Source organism: Buceros rhinoceros, unplaced genomic scaffold (genome assembly GCF_000710305.1).
Source record: "Buceros rhinoceros silvestris isolate BGI_N320 unplaced genomic scaffold, ASM71030v1 scaffold2061, whole genome shotgun sequence".
NCBI lineage: Eukaryota > Metazoa > Chordata > Aves > Bucerotiformes > Bucerotidae > Buceros > Buceros rhinoceros.
The window spans coordinates 20,032-42,287 of NW_010393514.1; the positions used below are offsets into that span (position 1 = coordinate 20,032).

A 22,256-nucleotide genomic window follows, 5' to 3' on the forward strand; every position below is an offset into this window, starting at 1 on the left:
ATTTCTGGTGTTGAAGTGAAGACCTAAACAATCAGTGTAAAAAGTTGTAATTAAAACTAAAGGCTTTGGAAACCTTTCACATGTAAATGGAGCTTTCCACTTGCTCCAAATAATCTTAAAGTTGCCACTAGAAAAATAGGTAAAGGAAAAAGAACTATAGAGGATGGCTCTATAGTTTCCTATATTTTCAGGATGTTCCTGAAAACGGCAGAGTTGTTAAACATGGTTTTAAGATTAAACATGTAGCATATGTTAGGAATATAATGGAAATACCCCTTTCTCAACCCTTTCTGAATTTTAAGTAATACAGTATGGGATGCTGAGCTTTCAGCTACAAAGCGACTCAACTGAATGCACCAAGATGTACTTCCTTTCTAAGTGCTGTTCTCTTCTCCAGATCATTTAGAGCTCCTAGAATCATCTGACTGACACACTGAGGAGAAGTGTGCTTAGGAGCACAGTTCAGTCTCTCCAAGCACCTTCCTAAAGCTCTGCCCAAATAAGTCACGATTCCTGGGCATCTGCAGCAAACTAGGCAACTACAATGAGGAGTAAGGTACAACAATTCCTGTTAATACTGTGTAAACCTGTTTTTGTACACACCTGCTGCTCTGTGAGTAATAAACCAGGGCTGGAACACATTTTCTGGAGTGGTTTGACTCTTTATTCCTCAACGAACGTTCTGGCCCTTCCTTAGAATCCGACCAAGACTAGGATTCATCACAACTAGTGCTCCAACGTGGAGCCAGAATATTTTGTGTGTGTGGAAAAATTAAAAATTGTCATCAGGCACAGCAGAAATCTCCTTTCTCTACTTCTCCATTCGGACTTGAGGAGTTTTACACGTTTGCCTAAGAAACAAACACATGTCAAGTACTACACTGTTATGGAATTAGTTACAGAAAACAAAACTGGGAGAGATGGAATTTTTTTTAACTGACAAGGAAAAGTACAAAATGAAAGGAAAAAACATATTTCAGAATCAATCAGAGCAACTTCTCTTAGCAAAGGAGCATAGTCTCAAAAACAACCCCAAGCAATAACAGTAACCCCAAGGGAAAAGGTTCAAACATACTCAAATTCAAACTCATAGATTCGTCACCAAAAAGCAATAGAAACTGATAGATAACACTCATTTTTGCAAGTATATCAGCAATCTTTAACTACGATAAAACAGTAATTAAAAAGTCCTTTGAGAATAAGTCCGTGGATAGATCTGTGGTACGGAAAAAAGCCATGAAGTCAGAATATGATTCTTTTTAAATCAAAGATTTTTGAATGCGTTCTTCCCATATATGTTTAAAGAAAAAAAATCAAAACCAACCAACCCAACAAAAAACCCCAGAAGTTTAAAGTTTGAAAAATGTGAGCATTCTGGGAACTCTACTTACAGTCATTTCTATGGTTAGTAGGTTACAGGAAACACCATAAAATAACAGACATTGCAAAAGACAATATTCAATTCAGATAGTGGCTTCCTTCTCTAGATATCTGAGGCAGTTTTGGGACCCGCTGATAACGATCACTTCCGAAAAGGTTTGCACAGCACCTCAAAGATCTCCTAAATTTCTACAAATAACACTTACAAAAAGGTTATTTTTTCTTTTCTTTTTCTTTAGACTTTTTAACTTGAATGTCATGCTGCAGATCATTAGAAACATGCATTACAGGATTAAACTCATAACTTCAATAACTTGTTGCTTTCACAAAACCTCTACACATTTACATATTATGAAACAAATTAATATGGCTCTGTATTCATATTTCCTTGAACTTGACAGTACAAAGTAAACTGAATTGATACAATTCACTGGGACAATTATCCTAGTGTATCTGGTAAAGACACATGAGCTATGTGAAAGGTAAATCTAATTCATTAGAGACACCATAATTCATTAATGCCACCACAATGCACATACCTAAACTTTCTGGATGTTTCCGTAACTCAGCAGAGAAATTAAGTTTATGGTAGAATTGTTTTAACTTAACAAAATGTTTCATTTACAGACAACAATTTTATATTAAAAGAAGACTTAAACATAAACCTTATTTTACTTTCTGTAACAGATAATAATTGTAGCAACTCAGGCAAGGATATATCCTCTTGAGCTTTTTGTGGTGATCACAACTCCATAGTGGAACTGAAGCAAGGCGGCATAAATGACTGCAAGACAATTAATTAAAAAAATGTAATTTTCTTCTCTTTTACATGACTTACACCACCTAGTCATCTCAAGTGGGAGATAAAAACAACTTGCTTCCTGGAAGGTGAGGGAATTAAAGCATAATAAAGAGTCATGCTACCCTTTCAACCTTCAGAAAAAAAAAGGAGAAGGAGGAATGGGAACAGAGTCCTTCTGTCTTTGGGTTTATCTGACCTCACTTACCTAAAGAAAAGACTACTGTTCTTGATTGGAAAGGAAAACTTGTAACAAGTAGTTTCCTCTGTTTAATAGTCTAAAAATTAAAAAAACACCAAAACCAAACAAACAAAAAGAAACCCCACCAGCCTGATTTTAAAACTAGGTTGAGGTTTTAAATTGCCCAATAGATATAACGAATTTTCATCTTTCAATATATTTTTACAGAAATTGGGTAAGATTGAACTTCAGATTATCCCCACGAAACAATCAAGTAGTCTAAACTCATCACATTTGATATCTTTCTCCTCTTCAGCTGTTTATGGCGTGTTCTTTTTTTCTGGGATTTTGAATGAAGAGTAAAAAGCTACTTGGACAAGATCATAAGAGAAATGTAAATTATTTCCTTACCTGTAATTTTATCTTCTCTATGAGGGTACCTGCTGCTCTGTTAGTGCAGTACTGATGTGTTTTCTGCCTTTGTCCCAAGCTTCAGAGATTCCTCTGGTGATTTTCCCCACTTGCTTACCAGCTTCCACTGCTGGCATTTTGAGGTAGTGCACTCACGTTTGGCTCCAGGAATACTGCCACAGCTGAGGGAATATAAGACAACTAAAAAACAAGTTAGAAAACAGCAGACCAATATCCAGGCAGGAGAAAAAAAAAAAAAAAGTGTTTAAAAACAATGAATCAGTCATCATCTTGAAACCATTCCACCAATTTCCTCTCTCTTTCCATCCATTTAGAATCTCCTCATGAAGAAAAGTCTTTCCCATGCTTAGAGAAATTTTAGCTAAATTAGTGGGTGCTGACAGAGTAGTGGGTACCCATTCAGAGAACACAAAATTATTTCAGGGAAATCTAATTTTAATTTTCTCAGGTATGAGTACCCATCACGCCATCGCTCTAACACTGATAAGAAACAGAAGAAAGTTAGCAGATTTGGAGGATTTCAGAAAAATCCCTGTCACCTTTTTCAGTTCTGAATGGAACTGGGAAAAAGGAAGATTCAAGGGCTTTTCATCTAAAAACTGTCATAGATGAACAGTTAGAAGGATTTCTCATGGTCCAGGAAAAAATGCATGAAGTCTGGTACCCTAAGAAGAAGTCAAGATTATCGTTGCTGATTCTCACCTAATAGTTGTAGTCATCTTGGTCATCAGAAGACCAGAAGGGAAAAGAGCAACTAGTACTGTCAATTTAATAAGTAAATAAATTAAACACGAAACAGAGAGCATATCCAGCATCCATGCTTCAAGTTGCATGCGGATGCAAAATTTCACTGTCATTGTCTTGCATTATTTACATGTAATGGTCACAAGTTCCTGTGGCATTCTTGGAAGAAGATAGCATAACACACTGGTATGATGGCTTTGATGCTTTTCCCTGGCCTTTGCCCTGAACTCCTGATAAAATGATGCATGTTACTAGCATGATTCCTGAACTGATTAGAAATGTCTTCTTTCTTGAGTACACATCTTGAGATTTCCAGGTGAAAGTTACAACTTCCTTAACTCCTCTGTACTGGGAATCATCTTGATACTGTTTTCAAATTTCACAGTACACAGAAAAGTTGCATCCTGTCAAGGGAAAAAATGAACTTTAACTAAGAACCTGCTTTGGTATTCAATTTAATTTGTCTTTCTTAAAGACAGTGGCCAGTTGTCTTCATACTTGCATCTTCTCATTATCTTCTGACTAATATGTGATCAAAGACAAGCTAAGTATGAATGAATCAGAGTAGTTAATCACAATTAAGACACTGGTATTCTAAAATCTCAAGTAAAGAAGGAAAGATCAAAAGGCACTGAAGAGGTTGTTGATTTCAGATTTCAGGAATGATAGTATCAAATAAGTGCTTGAAGGTAAAGAGAGAGAAAAAGGACTCTGGTAATTTCTTGAATGACCCTCCAAAAAGAAATTGACTTTGCAAGTAACCAGCTTAAAATTTGCCAAGTTGCACTCTAGGAGAAAGTCTCCTGTAACTTTTTCATACCTTGAAAACATTGAACAATAATTATTACAACTATAATTAGAATAATACCTCGAAGATGATAAATTTGCTATGCTCTCATTTTCCAAGGTCACTCTGAAAAGACGACCAGGAGGCAGGACAGAGGAGTCTCAGAATTCTAGAAGAACAACTATGATTTTTCACTGCATTTGCCTGAATTGGTAACAGCACAAGCAGATAATGTTCTTTGGTCTTCTTCTAGCAGGGGCATGTTCCCGAGCCGCAAAGCTTGATTTCAAGATGAAGAAACAAGCTGTGATTCTTCTAGCTGGCATAGGTATTTTCTGGCATTTTTGAACCTGAAGAGGCAAAGCTGGTTTAGACCTCTTGAGGCAGCTCCATGAAAGTTCTCAAATCTTCTATTACTACTGAGTCTGTAGATACGTGTTGATTAGACACAATCCATTGTTTCTTTCAGGTCATATCCATCTTCATAACTGGAGACACACTTGTGTTCATTCTGGTTTTAGAGATCTTGCCAATATATTTCTACAGGTCACATAGTATAAGTAAGTCATGGTGAACTGGGTATTTTGTAGCTTCAACCAGAATCTCCACTTCAGAGGTCTATGAAATTTCTCACTGCAGACATGGACCGGGATGGATGATAGTCAGGACTGTAAGATGTGAGAAGAAATCATCTGTATAAGCTAATAATGCAGCAGAAGAAAGCTCAAAGCCCATTTTAGAGGACATATAAAGTCCTTTGAAGTCTTTTCTCCATACACATCAGCGTTGTCTTGCCTAAGGTGAACCTGGTGTTCACCAAGGTGGAAGATGGAGTCAACTACAAACTATGAAAAAAATAATTTTTAAATTCTTATTGAAATTAATTTTATATTAGTCTTTTTTTAATTTAGTCCTAGGATCCATCTTCCACTTCTTGTTGCCTGAAATACATTTTTTTCTTCATTTTGAGCAGTTCTCAGACAGGACAAGACTATCTTCATTACTCTTAAGAAGAAACCATGCTCACTTTGCTTTGCAAGGGCATAACATCTGAGCCATCTGATTTCAACTTGCTTTAGAGTTGTTTCCTCCTCCAAAGGTGATTGTGCATAATGCTCTGTGTGACTGACTTTCCCCGATCGATATTATTATCAATTTCCTTCCTTCCCTATTAGAAAGCAGAAAAGCAGAGCTGCAACAGGAAACTACTTCTGGTATAAACAGTTCTTATGAGTAAGGAAATGCCTCAAGAAAACAACGGGATTTTTTGAGAATTGAAACTAATACTTTTTTGGACAGTTAGAGGCCACTTTTCCACTCCCTCATACCAGTTCTGCAGCTAAGCAGCGATGCACAGTTTATGAAGCCTGTGTAATACCCACAGAACGAGGCAAGAGTTTTGCCTGCAGCTATTTGAGTAATGTGAGGTTTCAGAACACTCCAGTCCCTCTGAGCTGAAATGTATCATTTCTGACTCGCCAAAATGATCCAAAGAAGCCCTTACAGACTGCAAAGGAGAGTGAAGCAAGGAAGAAGCACCAGTTTTGGAGCATGCCAGCATGACTCACAGGATGCTGGCATTTGAATATCATCTTCCTACATGGTAAATTTTGAGGTAGTAGAAGCTGACAAAGATTTTCCAGGAAACCTAAAAAGACTGCTATATATTCAAAAAGACCCGCTTGCACAGCTGTGAAAGGGCAAAGAGACTGGCAGAATGGAGCTGCAAAAGAGAGTGGAAACATCTTTGATTTCAGGGTCAGGAATTTTCCACTTTGCGAAGTAAAGAAAAACAGTAATTTACATACAGCCTTCAGAACTGATTCTTATTTTCCATCACAGAGGCAGAAAATTCTTCTTCAGACATGAGGTCAATATCTCAAACATGCCAGCAAAGTACAAATTGGGGGGGAAAAAAGGAAAAAAAAATCACAAGTTGATTCTTTTGGGACAAAGGCAGAAAACCTCTCGGCTGAACTGATGGAGTGGAGGATTCCCACGTGGAAGAAAGTAATGCTTGCAAAAACCATTGATTAGTTAATTAATATCATACAACTGAAATTCATTTGCATTTTTCTTTAAATATTGCTGAAATATTTTCCTTTTATTTCAGAGCAACTCTGTCAATTTTCAGATTCTGCGGGAGCTAAAATGATGCTTTACAATAGGTGCTAGCTTCAGTCTTACCTTCGGAAAAACTACTCCCTCATAAAAATGTATAAACCACAGCATACATTACTGAGAGTGTGATGAAGGGATTGCAAAAGATTTCATTTCTTGTGATTTGTACAGTGTGTCTACTCACAAAAAAATTAGAGTAACTCTTCTGAATAGCTAGAGACAAGACTCAGTGCATTCACCAGGAGATGGAGCAAGGGATTGAAAAAAAGAAAGGGAAAATGGCAAACCTTCTAGGCAAAAGCTGCTAATAAAAAAAAAAAATTAAAATAAACTATTATGTTTTTAACAATTATTTTCTTTCAAATAATGCATTAACAAGCTTCCTCTTTCCAAAAGAGTTGTACCTATAAATATTGCCTTTAACCCATTCTCTCTTTTGATGTTCCTCCCTTTCAGTTCGTAATATCAATATCCACAGCACTCAAAGTTAAAACAGAACTAAATAAAATTTGAGACTGAAAATATTTTGGAAGTTGAATATTTGAATTATTTTCGCTTGCCCAACAATTTTTACTGACCTTTCAGTCTATGACTTTGCTTATAACATTTCACACCACAACACTTGTTTAATTCTTTCCACCAAAACTTAAGTTTTGTGGGCATTTTTAAGTACGTTTGCCTTTGGGGAAAGGACTATGACTTGTTTAAATTTCTGTGACCTACAAATGAACATCATTATCTGTAGGCTTAAACTCATGTCAGATATAGACTTGTAACAGTTGTACCCTTCATAGGGTAGAACTAGGCATGCCAACCGCTCATTAAAGAAGTAGATTTGATATATAGCAGCTATTTTTAAGAAAATTAGTGAATTGCATAGCCCTGAACACTGGTAAGTCCTTGTAATGTCTGTTGGCTGGAATGCTAACTATTTTCATCAAAATGTCTAAGTGTCCCAAAAGATTAGTGTTTTGGTGCCCTAAAAAAAAATACGGAGCTTCAATAAGAAAGAATTGTGATGATAGATTAAAACAGTAATTACTAATACAAAAAGCTAACTTGACCCCTAGAAAACATCATTCTGTTTCTATTACCAGCTCATTTGTCCCCTGAAACTTGTATTTTTAAGAAAATGTGTACACACTACTTATTGCTATTTTAATGACAGATTTGATACAGTGGGTCTCTGAGTTAGCAATGAGAAACATGCTGAGACAGCTGTAAATTTCTCCTAGTGACAGATTAGCCAAAGGCATGGAAAGAGATACCATAGCAACAAAGAGGCTGTCACAAGTGCAATCACTCTTTTCCATGGGTAATATTTTGCTACAGTCTGTGCACTTACTTATATTGTAATCACATCCTTTTTATGACAGTATTGCTAGTCACTGTAAATAAGTGTATTATTCCTATAAATCTTCATCTGAAATTAAGGCAGAAGGTGAGGAGTCTATAGACAGAGGCTCTGAAGCGAGGTAGGGGAATAGAGCAGTTTTGCAGTGAGGTTGTTTCTTAATTTATTCATACAGCCCCTTAAATAATATTACAAAAAGCACTTCCTGTCATTATTTAATACTGATACATGGCAAATCATTGATTTATCCTGTAAGTATTTCACGCTTCACAGTGGTGAAAGCAAAAGGTAAATTTTTCCATGTGATGGAAGTTAGTAGCAGTTTTACACTGAAAAAATATCATGTGAGAAACACACTGTCTTATTAGCACTGACTGACCACAATCGCTATACATCTGGCCTACCAGAAACATCCTAGAATAACGTATACACAATATTTACACGATGAATTACTACTATGTGTCGTTACTACAGCTGTTTTTCAAAAGCCTTCAGGAGGAAGAGGTATAAAGATGTGAGGCAAGAGGCTACCACAACGGCAGTATTTCTTTTCAATTTTGGCGGATAAAACAGTAATACTTGTTCCATTTCTTCCCCCTCTTGCTGCTGCCTACGCATCTGTTGCTCATGAGGACAAACACATCAACAACTAACATAGCTGCATTGCTAACACTGATATCAGGCTCAGTTACAAGAAAAATGCCATTTTCTTCTCATATCCAGGGACACATTTGATCTCTCTTGTATTATGTTGTCTTATTCAAGCAGTGGTTATGACAGTACTGGTAGTAGTTGAGTCACCACCGATACTGCCTCCTGATATCGGAAATCTCAGTAGCCCACAGCAAAGCATTACTGTGTAAAGGTACCTAAAAGAGGTTCTTTCATTCCCTGTGCTGAAAGGGTTATGAACAGCATATTTTATAAATTGACACACAAATAAAATTACTGCCTCTCCCTTCAGCATCTGTAATTGATTTAGGAACAATCCAGCATCCACAAGTGAGAAAGAGGGGACAGGGTAAAACTGTAAGAAGTATTTATAGATAGCAACAGACTGCACTGATGCAGAGTAGTGAAATGCACATACTGAACACCATTTGGCTTCATGTGCGGCCAGTTGGTGTGTTTGGATGGTACACTTTCTCGTCTTCCAAGAATGTTATTCAGTTTTTAGTTTCTTTTAAACTCTGAATGCCATAATGAAAAATTAGATTAAATGGAATATTTCAAATACCTGTCTTCAGCTTCTTTCCAATATTGTTTTGGAATGTAGATAAACACTCTCAGTATGGATTTCTCTCCATCCTGGCAATATTTCTGGTTTTTTCACACCAGTTGTCTATCTCTGATATTGATTTGGAAAGCAGATTTTGATTTGAAATGTAGATAAATATACTCAATATGGATTTATTTTCAGCCCCCTAATATGTCTCTTTTATTTCTCTTTGTTCTTGTAATATTTATTTTATTTTTTGCAGTAGTCTATTTCTAATATTGGTTTGGCATATAGTTACATAGTAATATATTAGATATTGATTTCTTTGTGTTCTGCAGTGTGCTTTTCCCCACATATTAAAAATAATAGCCAGTTTTCAGAGTGACAGTTGCAGTTCCTTCTGTCCCTCATAAAAGTGTGGGTGTTCAGCTATTCCAGAAGTTGGATGCTCATTTCGAAAAGACAGCCTTTTACGAGTTGTCTGAAAATACTACTTTCACTTGTTTATAGAAAAATGTTCACTTTCACCTTCTAGAAATTTTCAGAGATTAATAATCAATACCTGCTATGCATTACCTCTGATCTTTTTGGTTAATTTATATTATTAGTAATAGTAGTATCATTATACAAATAAGTCAGTTCTAGAAGGACATGCACCGGTTGCCAATTTTTTTCCAAATAATGGATACTGGACATGTTGCTCATCATAGTATGATTCACCAATTTAGCTCATAGCTGTGTATCTTCAGAACATGAACATTTTGAAACTTTCCCTATATTATGTTATATTTGATAGTGGACAAAGTCCAAGCTTTCCAAACTGCCAAAAAATTAAGGGACTTTTTTGATCATCTTCCTAGTGAAGACCACATCAGAGAGAGTAAAGTCTCCAAGCCAGCATCTTCTACCTTGAGAATCTAAATGTTAGGAGCTAAGCTTGTTACCATAGCTTTCCTTTAGAGTTATTAGGGAGACATAAACACCTCCAGAAGATAATTCATCTGACTGAACTTAGGACAAAATTATTTGTCCTCTGGAACTGATAATTCTCTCCAATACTGAAAAGACAGCCTAGAGCCTAGGCTAGTCATCTCACTGTAGAGAGTCCTAACTCAAGCAAAGTCCAGTAAGTTCCACTTCACATATTTTAACCAGAACTTAGTACTTGAACTAAGCACTGAACTGTGCCTCATTCTAGAAGGAGTTCTACCAAATCAAAGTAAAAGCTTAAGGACAAGGTACTATTTCATTACCTTGCAATGGTTCAAAGCTGCACCAGGGGATATTTAAACTGGACATTAGGAAGCATTTCTTTACTGAGTGGGTGGTCAAACTCTGCAACAGGCTTACTAGAGAGGTGGTCGATGGCCCAAGTCTACCAGTGTTTAAGAGCATTTGGACAACGCCCTTATTAACATGCTTTAACTTGGTCATTCCTGAACTGATCAGGCAGTAAGACTGGATGATTGTTGTAGGTGCCTTCCAATAGTAGTAGTCTAGTCCAGTCTATTTCACATGAAAAAATAACAACACATATTTCTCTACATGTTCATAAGAGATTAGTCCAGGGGCCCTTCCCCGCTCCCAGACACAAGTACACACTTCTTCAGTCATGTCGCAGCTCCATGATCTCAAGATGAGACCCAGGATGCACCTTTTTACCTGTGTTCCTGTGCTCTTGTTTCTGCAGGAAAGACACACAGGTTTACAGGCTGCCCAGGAGCCATGACATGCTACAAACTAGTCCAAGGCTGGATGCCTGCGGAACTGAGACCCCAAAAGGCATTGCAGCATGTACTTTCATACAGGTTACATCATGCTTCTGGTGTTCCTATCTTAAGACAGCCTCTATTACAAAGACAACAGGCAATGTACTGGTCTTAAAATACAAGTAAAGCCTGGCATGTGGATCTGCCCCTGAAAAACCCCTGTCCAGAGACCTCTCCCATGGAATACACCCCATAACTGAGACAAATATTAAATTATTTCTCCTCAGCATTTATCTGACTTCAAAATGTTGTTTTCCAGTCTTTGTAAAGAGCTTCTTTGTTTAATACAAACTCATAGCATTTTTTAACGTCATTGTCAATATTATACATAATACTGCTATACTTGCTGGTTTTCAACTGATAGGAAGTTCCTCTGTTTTAAACAGACATTTTCCTCATTTTGCAAAAAGGAAAGGAAACACAATCAAGGGAGTTTTTTGAATTAAAATAATATTAGAAAAAGACCGCAAGAAGAAAAACTACTTAAAAGGAAAAAAAATAATTTTTGTATTTTCCCTTTTTTTTAACACTTCTGTCATCATTTAAAGGGGGCAAAGTTTTTTGTCATTTAAAGATGACAAAGTTTTTGAGTTTATTTATCAAAACATAGAGGCTAGCCATATAGAAAAAAATTCAATTGCTTTCTCTCACAACAGTTTCTCAGTCTGGAGGAGAATACCACAAAGTGCCTGGTAAATCTCAACTATGCATATAATCATCTCCTAACTCTCCTAAGTGTTTCTGAATATTCTCTTTTGTTGTGGTATAATGCTTAGGAATGAAAATATGCATTTCTTTACAAGAAATAAAAAAAAAAATTACTGTTTCAGCTAAATTGTCATTGCTTTTTCTCCCCTTCCATTTCTGCAGGCTACATAGAGCCAAAATAGTCTATTCTGTATCAACACAAGTTAACTCAGTACACAGCTTATTCATATACGCTTCCCTCCCTGTATTCAGTCCTTTCCCATGGTTAGCTCCTAATGTCAGCTCTCTCCCGCTATATATGCAGACAAATTAGTTTTCCATGTCTGTTTTTGCACTCCAAAGGTAAATAATTTCCACATGACTTTTCTTAACATTTGAATTGTGAGCACCATGACATTCATTCTATTTCTAATTCATTATTCAGATATTATAATTATTATTAGGTGCCCATACCTGAACAAAATGCAAAACCTCAAATTTTTAAAAATCAATTCATTTTCTCCCATTATTCACTTGGTTTCTCACTTAGTGACTGATACTGTGAGTATTAAGGTGGTTATCGTAATTTTTTACAATAGTGAGATTAAATATGCTAACACGTGTACAAGCAAAATACCTCCTTACTCCACTGGTTTTATCTCTAACAAAACGCTTAACTGTTAACAGCTCAAGATGTGGTAATGTAGGTGCTGGGTTTGAACTTGGTATCCGGTAGAAGATAAGATAGTGCTTCAGCAGTTAATTGTGTTACTTTTTTCTGCACATGAAGGAGGCAAACTTGCAGAAAATGTTTGGAGCTGAATGTAGACTTTCTTAGGCTTTTCAGAAAAGCCTTTATAAGGCCCTTCTGAAATACATTTAAATCGCCCAAGCTGTTCAGTTCCCTTTGTTTCTTTATGCTTTTCCATTATACATGATAATCACATACATGCTGTTTCATTTGACAAACAGAAACTTATTATTCATGACTTTTTAATACTGACTTTCTGCACAGTTCTTTTTATTTTTCTCAGTAAAAGGATTTTGAAACCACAGAGCATTTCAGAACTTTTCCTTTTAGTTGTATAGACTTCGGGGAGCTGAAAGAAGAGCTATAAAAATATTGTAGTCACTACATTTTAGGGAAAAGTACTTGCTTTTTGACAATAATCTACTCTCTTAACATGAAAAATCACTCACATTTCCAATAGCAATATATATTTTTCTGGGCATCAGAATGACATCTGATAAAACCTCAGTCCCCCGCATCTGGAAAGAGACCTTCATTCACCTGCCACCTGGTTTCAATGGGTTAGACACACTTTCAGTCAGAAATTTTAATTCAAGTTTGCTATTGTCTCAAAACAGCTTTGCGGCTGTGTGGGAAATGAAGGAAGAAAGAGGCCATCTGGATAAACTAGAAGGCAGAACAAATAGTAGGGGATTTAAGGGCATTAGTATTTTCCTTGTAGTGGTTGTAGGTCTGCAAGCAGATTACGGTAGCCATTGAACTGAATCAGTGCATATGATGGCAATTATAGAAAAGGATGGGCTTTTCATAGCATCACTTCTGAAGTGCTATGGAATGAGTCCTGAGGATTGCCATCATCCACAGAGGACAAGAAAAGTCCAACTCCTACAAAAAGCCAGACCTACAAGTCTACCGCAGAGGCAAAAGCTCTTGAGGACAAGAGTCTTGAGCTTCCGCAGATTGCTAACAATTAACAGAATTTTATAACCTTGACCAGTGCAAAAAACCTATCCTCTGACAAAATGTTAGGAAGATATCTCCTCAAGGCAGTTCTAATTGATTTCTGCCCCTTTTGTGAACTCTATTCCTACAGAAATGTAATCTAGACTCACTTTTTTACATACTGTTTGTTAAACATTTACAATAAACATAAAATAGCACACATTCTTTAACACAAATAGTGCCATGTAGTAGTAACTAAGACAAATGTCAACACACACACACACATAAATTTTTTCCTACTTCTTTTACTACTATTAAATTCTATCTAGTTCCTCTTGATTATATTACACAGGCACACAGTTAAGTGTGGGCATCGTTCAAGTAAGGTTGGATTTGAAAGCAGATTCAGGAGTGGAATTGTATATCAACCATTTAGGAAGTATCCTTCCTTTGAAGCATGTCAAAATGTTTTAACATTATACATACAGAAACTGAAACATGTAGAGCTCTCAGTGGAACAGAAGGAATATATTCAGCCAGCAGTGCACACTACATTTCACTACAACCAAGGTGTATTAGAAATTCAGTGCCTATGCAAGGAAGTTTTCAGTCAAATGACATGGACACTCAAACATTAGAAAATTGTGGCCCAACACTACAAGCAATTACCGAATACTTAGAAGCAAAACCAGTCATCAGTATGCATGGTGGGGTGTAGGAGTGAAGATGTTTATGCTTACACAGACGCATGTGCGTCTTCAGAGTGCATATTAATCTGTTTTATGTTGATGAAGAACTGTGTTGACCTACAGAGATACAATGCTGTAGTTTTAAGAAGTTTAAGTGCTTAGTGCTTCTCTGAAGAATTTGTTATTCTTCTGTTTCTCTTATGCACTAAAAACCAGAGATGACAGCACGTTTACTTTGTTTTCAGGCACTGTATATGATGAATGTTAGATGTATTTCTGTAATGTAATTTCTAACCAATAATATAAAAGATGTCTAACAGAGAAAAGGAACTCACTGAAACTGTCAAAATTTTGTAGTAAATCCTAATCATACAAGACAGAAAGAGCCAGAAGATCATACTGTAAAGACACATCAAATGCTTACCATACTCAGCAGTTTCTATGTATAAACATGGTAATCCCATGTTATCGATAAAAATGCACTTTTTTGCTATCCTGTGAACAAAAAGTTTAACGAGGTATATATACTGCACAACTGATTGTGGAGAGAAAGACACATCACATTATAATATATTCGATCATTACTGGTAGTTGAAAGAGCCAACTCTACTATCTCCACTGCTTACCTGAGAAGGTCTGGCACACTGCTTACCATGTTCAAGCAATTGCAAAGTATGCTGACAAAAGTGTGCAGGACCAGGAAGTCCAATCCCAGGATGACTCTCTTCCCATAATTCTTCAGTCTTCTCAATGCATGTCTTCTATGTGCACCCAATTTCCTGTGCACTTTTTTTTTTACTTGTTGGTAACATGTCAGGTTGGTATCATACCTACCCTAGTTGTTTTCACTTTATTCCCAGAAGAACAGCTCCATCCCTTACGATCTGGAAGAACTTTACATTCCTCCCCTTCAAGACATGGTTGCATGTGGCACCACCATTTCTGCTCCACTATTGAAGCTGCGAGAGAGGAAAACAAACACATTTGCATATTGTTGGACACTTTGATATGTCATTATTTTGCAACATTTATTTTATTTTCCAGGAAAATGTTGACTGATAGCTAGCCTGTAATTTTCAGCCAGCTCATAATCTCCATAAGAAATTAAGTCTCAATTTGCACAAGGTGCTTGAAGTCAAGCTCTTTACTGTGGTTTCTTTCTAATTTACTAAAGTTCAGAAACTAATTTCACAGCATTTCTTTCCAACCCTCATTTTTTCTTTGTCAGTCAGGTTTCAAAGTTTTAAGCAGAATCTCTTCTTAGAGTTAGTACATTTTGCCTGATCTACTAGAGTCTAGCATAGCTTGATTAAATTTATTCCCCGGTGATGACATATTTACAGCTTCTCTGACAGCCAACAACATATCAACAGGAAAGAGATCATGTAAAGGGTGAATCCATCCTGCTCCTCTTTCAAAGCAAAAGACGTGAAAAATGAGCTAGTATTTTCCCAAACAAAACATACAAGCCTATGCCAGATTTCTTAAGTAAAACATTAGTATTGCACTGTGAGTAGGAAAACCAGTGTTGGTCTAAAAACAATAAAAAACAGACAGAACTCTGTTCTGTTTTTTTGCTTGTTTGTTCCTGTATTATAAAAATAAATATATAAATAAAATGTAAGACTGCAGCACATGAACATTATGTGCTCGTATATTCTGCATAAACACTTTAAAGTTAATTTCATACAACTCCAGCAGTATTCTGTTAGATCAAATTTAGCTCCTCAGGAGGTCTCTTTCACTGCCATCTAATAATTTTCCTTAGCATTTTCACGGAGTAATAGCAAATAATTCATTTTTCCCATCTTCCTCCCATTCACCTTGGGCATGCCCTTCAAGATGCAGAAACTTTCCTACTCTTACTTTAAATAGTTAACTGTAATGGAGTGGATCTCACTGATGACATTAAGCCAGCAAAAACCCCCAGGATCATGCAATAAAACAAAGTAATAGATGTAGTCGCACCATCAACACAAGAAGGAGCTGCCCGGGTGGTACCTGCTACCTGCCCAGGGAAGCAGGAGCACTTCACTGTCTGTGATCTTTCTTCTATCTTGTTCTTATTGCAGCATCTGTGGAGTGCCACCACTTCACAGGTCCCGGTTTTAACATGGTGAGCTGTGAAAATATGATGATGAACAATTTGATAACATTGTGAGGCAGCATCATACTGTTGGGGTTTTATTTAATTGGAAATACATTAAACTTGGCTCTGTAAGGCAATTTGCCATACATGAAACTAGAATTACAATGGTACTAACACTTGAATGTCAAGAATTATTTTCCAAATGTAATATAACTATCTCAGGTAGAAAGCACAAGGCCAAAGAAAAACAATTGGTGAAGGCTACATATGGGACATTTCCATTGAAGCGAGAAGAAAAACATTATAAAACTAAGCTATAAACTACATTAATTTCTGGACTTACATAAACAGATGTGTATCTCTACTAAGATTTTTTTTCCTCTTTTCTCTTCAGGAGAAACTTTGAAATGGAAGTGTGTCAATGTAAAAATACCCACACATGCATACGTTTTCGGAAACTATGTCTCCAGACTTTTTGTCCCGGGCAGATGCAGTTTTGAAGTGACATCCCAAAACCTTCCTACAGATGCACAGAGAACTGGCAGGATAGAGGGACAGCCCTCGAACAAAACCTAGGGAAAAAAATCTACTAAGGAATCAGGTTTTAAATCTTTCTGCCTGGCACTGCAAAGGAAGTCTGGGAACATGGGGAACCAAATTTTTCACACAGTTAAGCCACAGAACAATCTTCATTATCCCATCATCCAGTGCCCATCACCCCCACCCATGTTGCTCTAACTGATCACTAGAATCATTCTGTTGGAATCCTATGAGAGGACCAGTTACCAAAGGATAGGGAGTTCAAAAAAGTAATTTTAACTGAACTTTCACTGGTTACTGATACAAGACCGGGTATTTCTGCGAATAGTTCATTTCCATTAGAATGAAGAGAGAAAGAAATTTAAACCTTTAACCAGACTTGATCCATACCTTGCACAGGGAGGTAACCCTAAGTACCCCTAAGTCCTTTATTTCTGCTGCTGCTTAATTTTTTGTATGCTTTACGCAAAGCCTATGTACTGAATGCTTCAGCTACCTTTTATATGCCTAATGGCAAACAATAAGAGCTTCCAGGAGGAGAAGGCTCTACTAACAGGCTTTCAGGAGCCCAACATCGATCTCTAGATTCAGCCAGTTGTTATTGCACAGTATCAGATTCCAAAAGGCCACAAACTTGATGTAGACTATGGACCCCAAGAATGTACCCAGAGGCAGAAGCCACGGGCAGCAATTAGACTCTGTCTTCATCAACAAAACATAAACTACTAAACCATTCAGGCAATTATGCATTTTTCAGGAGAACAAAATCCACTGAACAGCCTCTGGTCTTTGTCATAACTCACTGCATCATACTATGTCCAGTTAGATTATACTCCACCATGTCACACTGTACTACAGCTGAAATGATACGACAAAATGCAAACAATTAACCCATGATCCATCATATTGTGATACACTGAAATGTTACACATAAATCAGAGATCTAGGAGGAAAAAAAATCTTTTTTTTCCATAAAAATGCTTTTCCTTGTTTTTTAACTATCTATATTTTTTAATTCATACTCTCTAGCTGAACTTTGCAATCTGTGCTATTTTCATACCTTTGATGATGAGGAAATATTTTTATAGCTACTAGAACAGTCTGCTGCAAAAATCAGTTTTAATTATTTTTCAAATTATTTCACTGGTGTATATGCCAATAAAACAATTTAAATAAATACATTCATTTTTCTCAATAAAACAGTTACAAGGTTTTTTTACTTGCCAACAGGGTAAAAAATCATTCTAGGATATGTTTCAAATGTATAATATAGAGTAGAACAAACACATGCTGCTTTTGTAAGTTCACATTAATTTTTATTTTGATAGGTAATTATACATCTTATACCCACACATGCTAAAACAAATTCACTAACTTGTATTTTATGAAAGGTACATAAAAAACTCAGACACGGAATCTACAAAAGAAAGTCAATTTGGTAGTAGGATGTGAACTTCATTCCACTTAATTTTTCACTGTATTAGTTTCCAGTCCTTATTTGTACTCCGATGTGTATCATTGATCCTGAAATTTCATCTCCTCTCTCTCTTATTAAGTAGCTTTACACTGCTCTACCAGGTCTACAGAAATGCCATAATATACCTTCTAAGAGAAAATAAAATACAATGTGTACCAATAGCCATTTGGAATGGAAGCCAGTTAAAGGATCCGTTGTAAAATTTCATACTAAAACAATAGCTTGGAAAGACTTGTTTTGTAATAATTAGGGAGAGAAAATCAGGCATGCTAATACTTTTAAGGAAGAAGAGTGTCATTAAATGAACCAGTCACTTACATTCACGTACAATACAGAAAAGCATTTCAAAGGATGAAAAGATGTGTGAAAAATGGGAGAGAACAAAACAAAAATCACATATTATTGATAGTATTTGGGGAAGCTGCTTTGAAATTTTCTAGGTATAAACCCAAAACAATCTAGAAAAGTATACAGAGATATTTCAAACATCAAAAATCTAGGCCAACCTTCCTCTAGTTTCTATTTACCGTCTAAAGTATGCAACTAATATTCCTTGAGAGGAAATGTAGAGATTTCAGCTCCTTATGCTATCAAATAATTAAGTTTCAGTGCAGTAAGTACAGTATCAGTCACATTCATGTGAAATGAAAGCCTCTACACAGTAGATAAAGGATTTCCCACAACCTAATACAAATTAACCTCATTAAGCCACTGAACCATTTCATGAAAGGAAGATAGCACTTTAAGAGATTCATGTTTTGGTTTTGTTTCTTTTCCTCCTAGCACAGACTTCAAAGTACACTGCTTGCTCTGCAGAAAATGTTTGAAGAACTGAATGTCACTTCTGTAATCCTAAAGAAATTCATTATTCAAAACCACTGCAAACGTTCAGTCCTGTATTCTCTGCTAATGCAAGTAATCCTTCCTGAAATCAATGTAAAGGACTGGAGAGACTCAGAGGTATCTATGCGTACAGGCTGTGAAGTTTTCCTGATGATTATGCATTACATAATGTATGTATATATTACGTTCCAGAAGATGTAACATTGTATTATGAGAGCTTAACTTGGAAAACAGACATAACCATATCTCACCTATTAATGGGACTGGCACTTTTATAGCATTTTGCATTTAGCGAAATCATCACAGCTACCTCGTAAATCAGTACAATATTGGTACACCAAAAACTTAAGTGTTTACAATCATGCTCCTGGTGGAAATAAAGCTAAGTAATTATTATCCCTCATTTTACGTGAAATTGAATGCACTTAAAGAGTACATTTAAGCATACACAGCAAAGACCTTTGAATATATTCTACCTGTTCTAGTAACTTCATGGCAACTTTAAATTTCTTTCCTTCAGGCAAATGAAATTTCAGTCCTATTTCCACAGCGCATCTGGCACTAAGTTATGGCCCTTACTCCTCTACTTCTGCACAAAGTTTGTTCCAGGCACAAAGGCAAGTTGCTGGTCAAAATTATTATTTGGCAACTCACAAATATGTATAGAAGGAACTTAGGGTAGATGCGATGCTCTACACAGACCTAGCATTAAATCAAGGAAAATCTTCTGAATTCCATTTTTGTTCTGATCGTCATTTCCCCGCCTCTCCACTTAGACATTCACATTCAATTCTGACACACATCTACTCAGTCATTTGAACCTTTTCTTTCCTGAAAGTCGCACGGATCATCCATTAATGCATACACTGGCCGCTAACACAGAGGATGAAATCATGTTGCCATGGAGTGGAGGAAATAAAGTCACAGGTTGTTTCTGTCCTCAGGTTCCCCATCTCTGCAGTAGCCACATATGAACAATGAAAAAAACCCCATCAAAAAGTCTCTATTCTATGCTATCTGCAAAGATACTGGCACAACTGGGTGATAGAGATAAACCCAGCTAATGACTAACAGCTGCTGGAAGAAAAAGAAGCTCCCTCATCCCTTTTCTTGCACTCTTTCATCCCTTGCTTGCATGAACATTGTCATTTGATGGTGACAGGTGTCATTTGATGGTAAGCCAGGGATTTAGACTGGCAGAAAAATAACCCCTTTTATTTGTAGGTTGCTACCAGTTTAGCTTCTACAGCTGGGTGCAGAGACTACTGAGAAGCAGCTTCAGCCATAGGGAACAGCAGGAACAGGTGATCGTGGATACATGATTACCTCCTTCTGCAGAAACTGGTTCCTGTATCAGCTTACAAGCACTGACGCTCTGCAGTCTTACATGAAATAAATGTATCTTATTTTATTCCATTTCAGGTAACTCTTCTGAGGTCAGAGACTATGTGAAGTGGGCAAAGCTTTGTTTGCTTGCTTCTGTGTGGGTTTTACAGCTTTTCACAAAAACAAAGCTTGAGTTGAAATAAGAAGCAAGAGATCAGCAATGAGGAGAGGAATGGAATTTACTCTTAGCCATGAGTTTCAATCCATCTGACATCTAATATTATACATTCCTTGGCCTTTTTGTAATCTTGGGTATAATCAGGAAGATGTCCCATATGAAATACTACAGTGATCCCAGACTTACAGTGCAGGCGTATAAGCAGTCTTTATTCACGTAAGCCATATCCAGATGAGTAATTGCATTACAGACTATAAAGGAACTACTTATTTTAACAACAATCTGCAAGGAAAAACAAAAAATATTTCAGCAGATTATCAACCTGCTTCATCCATTTTCCTGGGTGATTAGTCACTGTTCTACACTGCAATACTCAAACAAGGGGGGGTTGTGGGGGTGGGGAAGGGGCTTACTGGTATCAGAAAAATAAATAGAATTAGTGGTTACAATGTACTATCTTCCAGGTTAGGTTCTAAATTACTGCCCTACTCTTAACTGGCCAGAAAAAAAGTGGGTTTTCTTGTTCACATAGTCTATTTGCTTTGTTCATACTGATTGACATGGAAAACAAATGTAGGTTATCTTTTTGCTACACTTCAGCAATTTCGATATGTCGTTATCAGTCTCAGTGTGTCACCATAGATAGGAAGGATACAAATAAACTTGCAAAATCTCTCACACACAAAAACACACACATAGTATAGTTACATCAATAAGTGTTAGTAACTGTCACATCTAAGCAATCAAAATTTTATGCAACCACTGCTAAGCTAGCATTTCCATCTAAGCTTTATCTGTTTAAACATCACACAAAGATGTAGGAAAAGAAATACACTGTCCAGCACCTTCATTCAATTAATTTCAATATTTTTCAATCATTTTATGCTCTATCCACCTAACAGCTGGAAAGGAAAAATTTGAATTTAGTTTATTCATACTCTATCAGCAATGGTGGTGACACCGCTGTAGTTGTGTGATCTAAGAACATAAAAAATGTGAAGCTTTTTGTTAAAGACTAAATCTTTGATTTGACTAGTTGTTAGTGTAATTGGGTAAAAAGCAGACATGATTTGAGGAACATAAGCTTCATTTTGCTTGTGTGACCACAAGACAAAGCACTCCTTCACTTCAGCTCCATGGGCCAGAGGGAGAACTGGCAGCACGGGCATCAGGAAAAGCAGAGGCATCTCTCTTACCAGTCATAATCTCATTACAGCTGGCACGCAGCAAGCCACTGACTCCCGAGGAAGCACTGGTAGATACACATTGACAGGAACTTTAGTGAACATGACCTTTAAAGACCATTTTCAAAACCTTTTGAAATCAATGGTTTGGTTTGATGACTGGTTTTGAATGAGAATTCCAATGACAGTTCACTTATTTTATTCTCAATTCTGACGACTGCATACATAGCACCTATTACAGCGATTGAGCAAATGATGACATATAGTCTAGACACATGACTGAAAAGTGTGATGAATTGAGATTATTAAATCATGTTTTAAACGATCATTAGAGTTGCCGTGTTTTTCATTGAAGAGTTCATTTACTAGAAGTACAGTATCCAAGCAGTGCAACTATTTTTTAAATCTATTCAAATTTGGTTACCCAAGGCAGCCTCAGAGGGGGCAAAAAAAATTGTTCCCATCTTTTTATTTATTTTATTTTATTGCAATATTTTTATTATTATGACAAACTTAAGGGTTTTTTTAAAACTGTAAAAATTCTCAAAACAAAGCAAAAGATTTTATTTTATAGGGAAAAAAAACCTATTCGGCATTTTTTTTTCCTGTTTGGCTAGTGAACTGAAAAATCAATTACAGACACAGCTGTAATTCCTGTGTCCTCAGTGGTGACAATGAGACATGCCACAGTTGCAGTGCATCTCAGGAAAGACACTCATGCTGCTTTATTTTCAAGATGACACATGAGGTTGTGCTATAGAATC

The 22,256-nt window shown here is 36.5% G+C and overlaps 1 protein-coding gene across 1 annotated transcript in view; it reads right to left on the reverse strand.

Moving 5' to 3' along the window:
- The window catches only part of FAM19A2 (family with sequence similarity 19 (chemokine (C-C motif)-like), member A2), a 54,090-nt gene that overhangs the window by 7,444 nt on the left and 24,390 nt on the right, over positions 1–22,256 (reverse strand). The window contains exons 2-4 of the mRNA XM_010144859.1: positions 15,824–15,976; positions 14,690–14,814; positions 604–851 (exon numbers count right to left, since the gene is read on the reverse strand). Of these exons, the coding sequence (XP_010143161.1) occupies positions 840–851; positions 14,690–14,814; positions 15,824–15,976 (290 nt within the window). The 3' untranslated portion in view covers positions 604–839. The remainder of the gene's footprint in view (positions 1–603; positions 852–14,689; positions 14,815–15,823; positions 15,977–22,256) is intronic.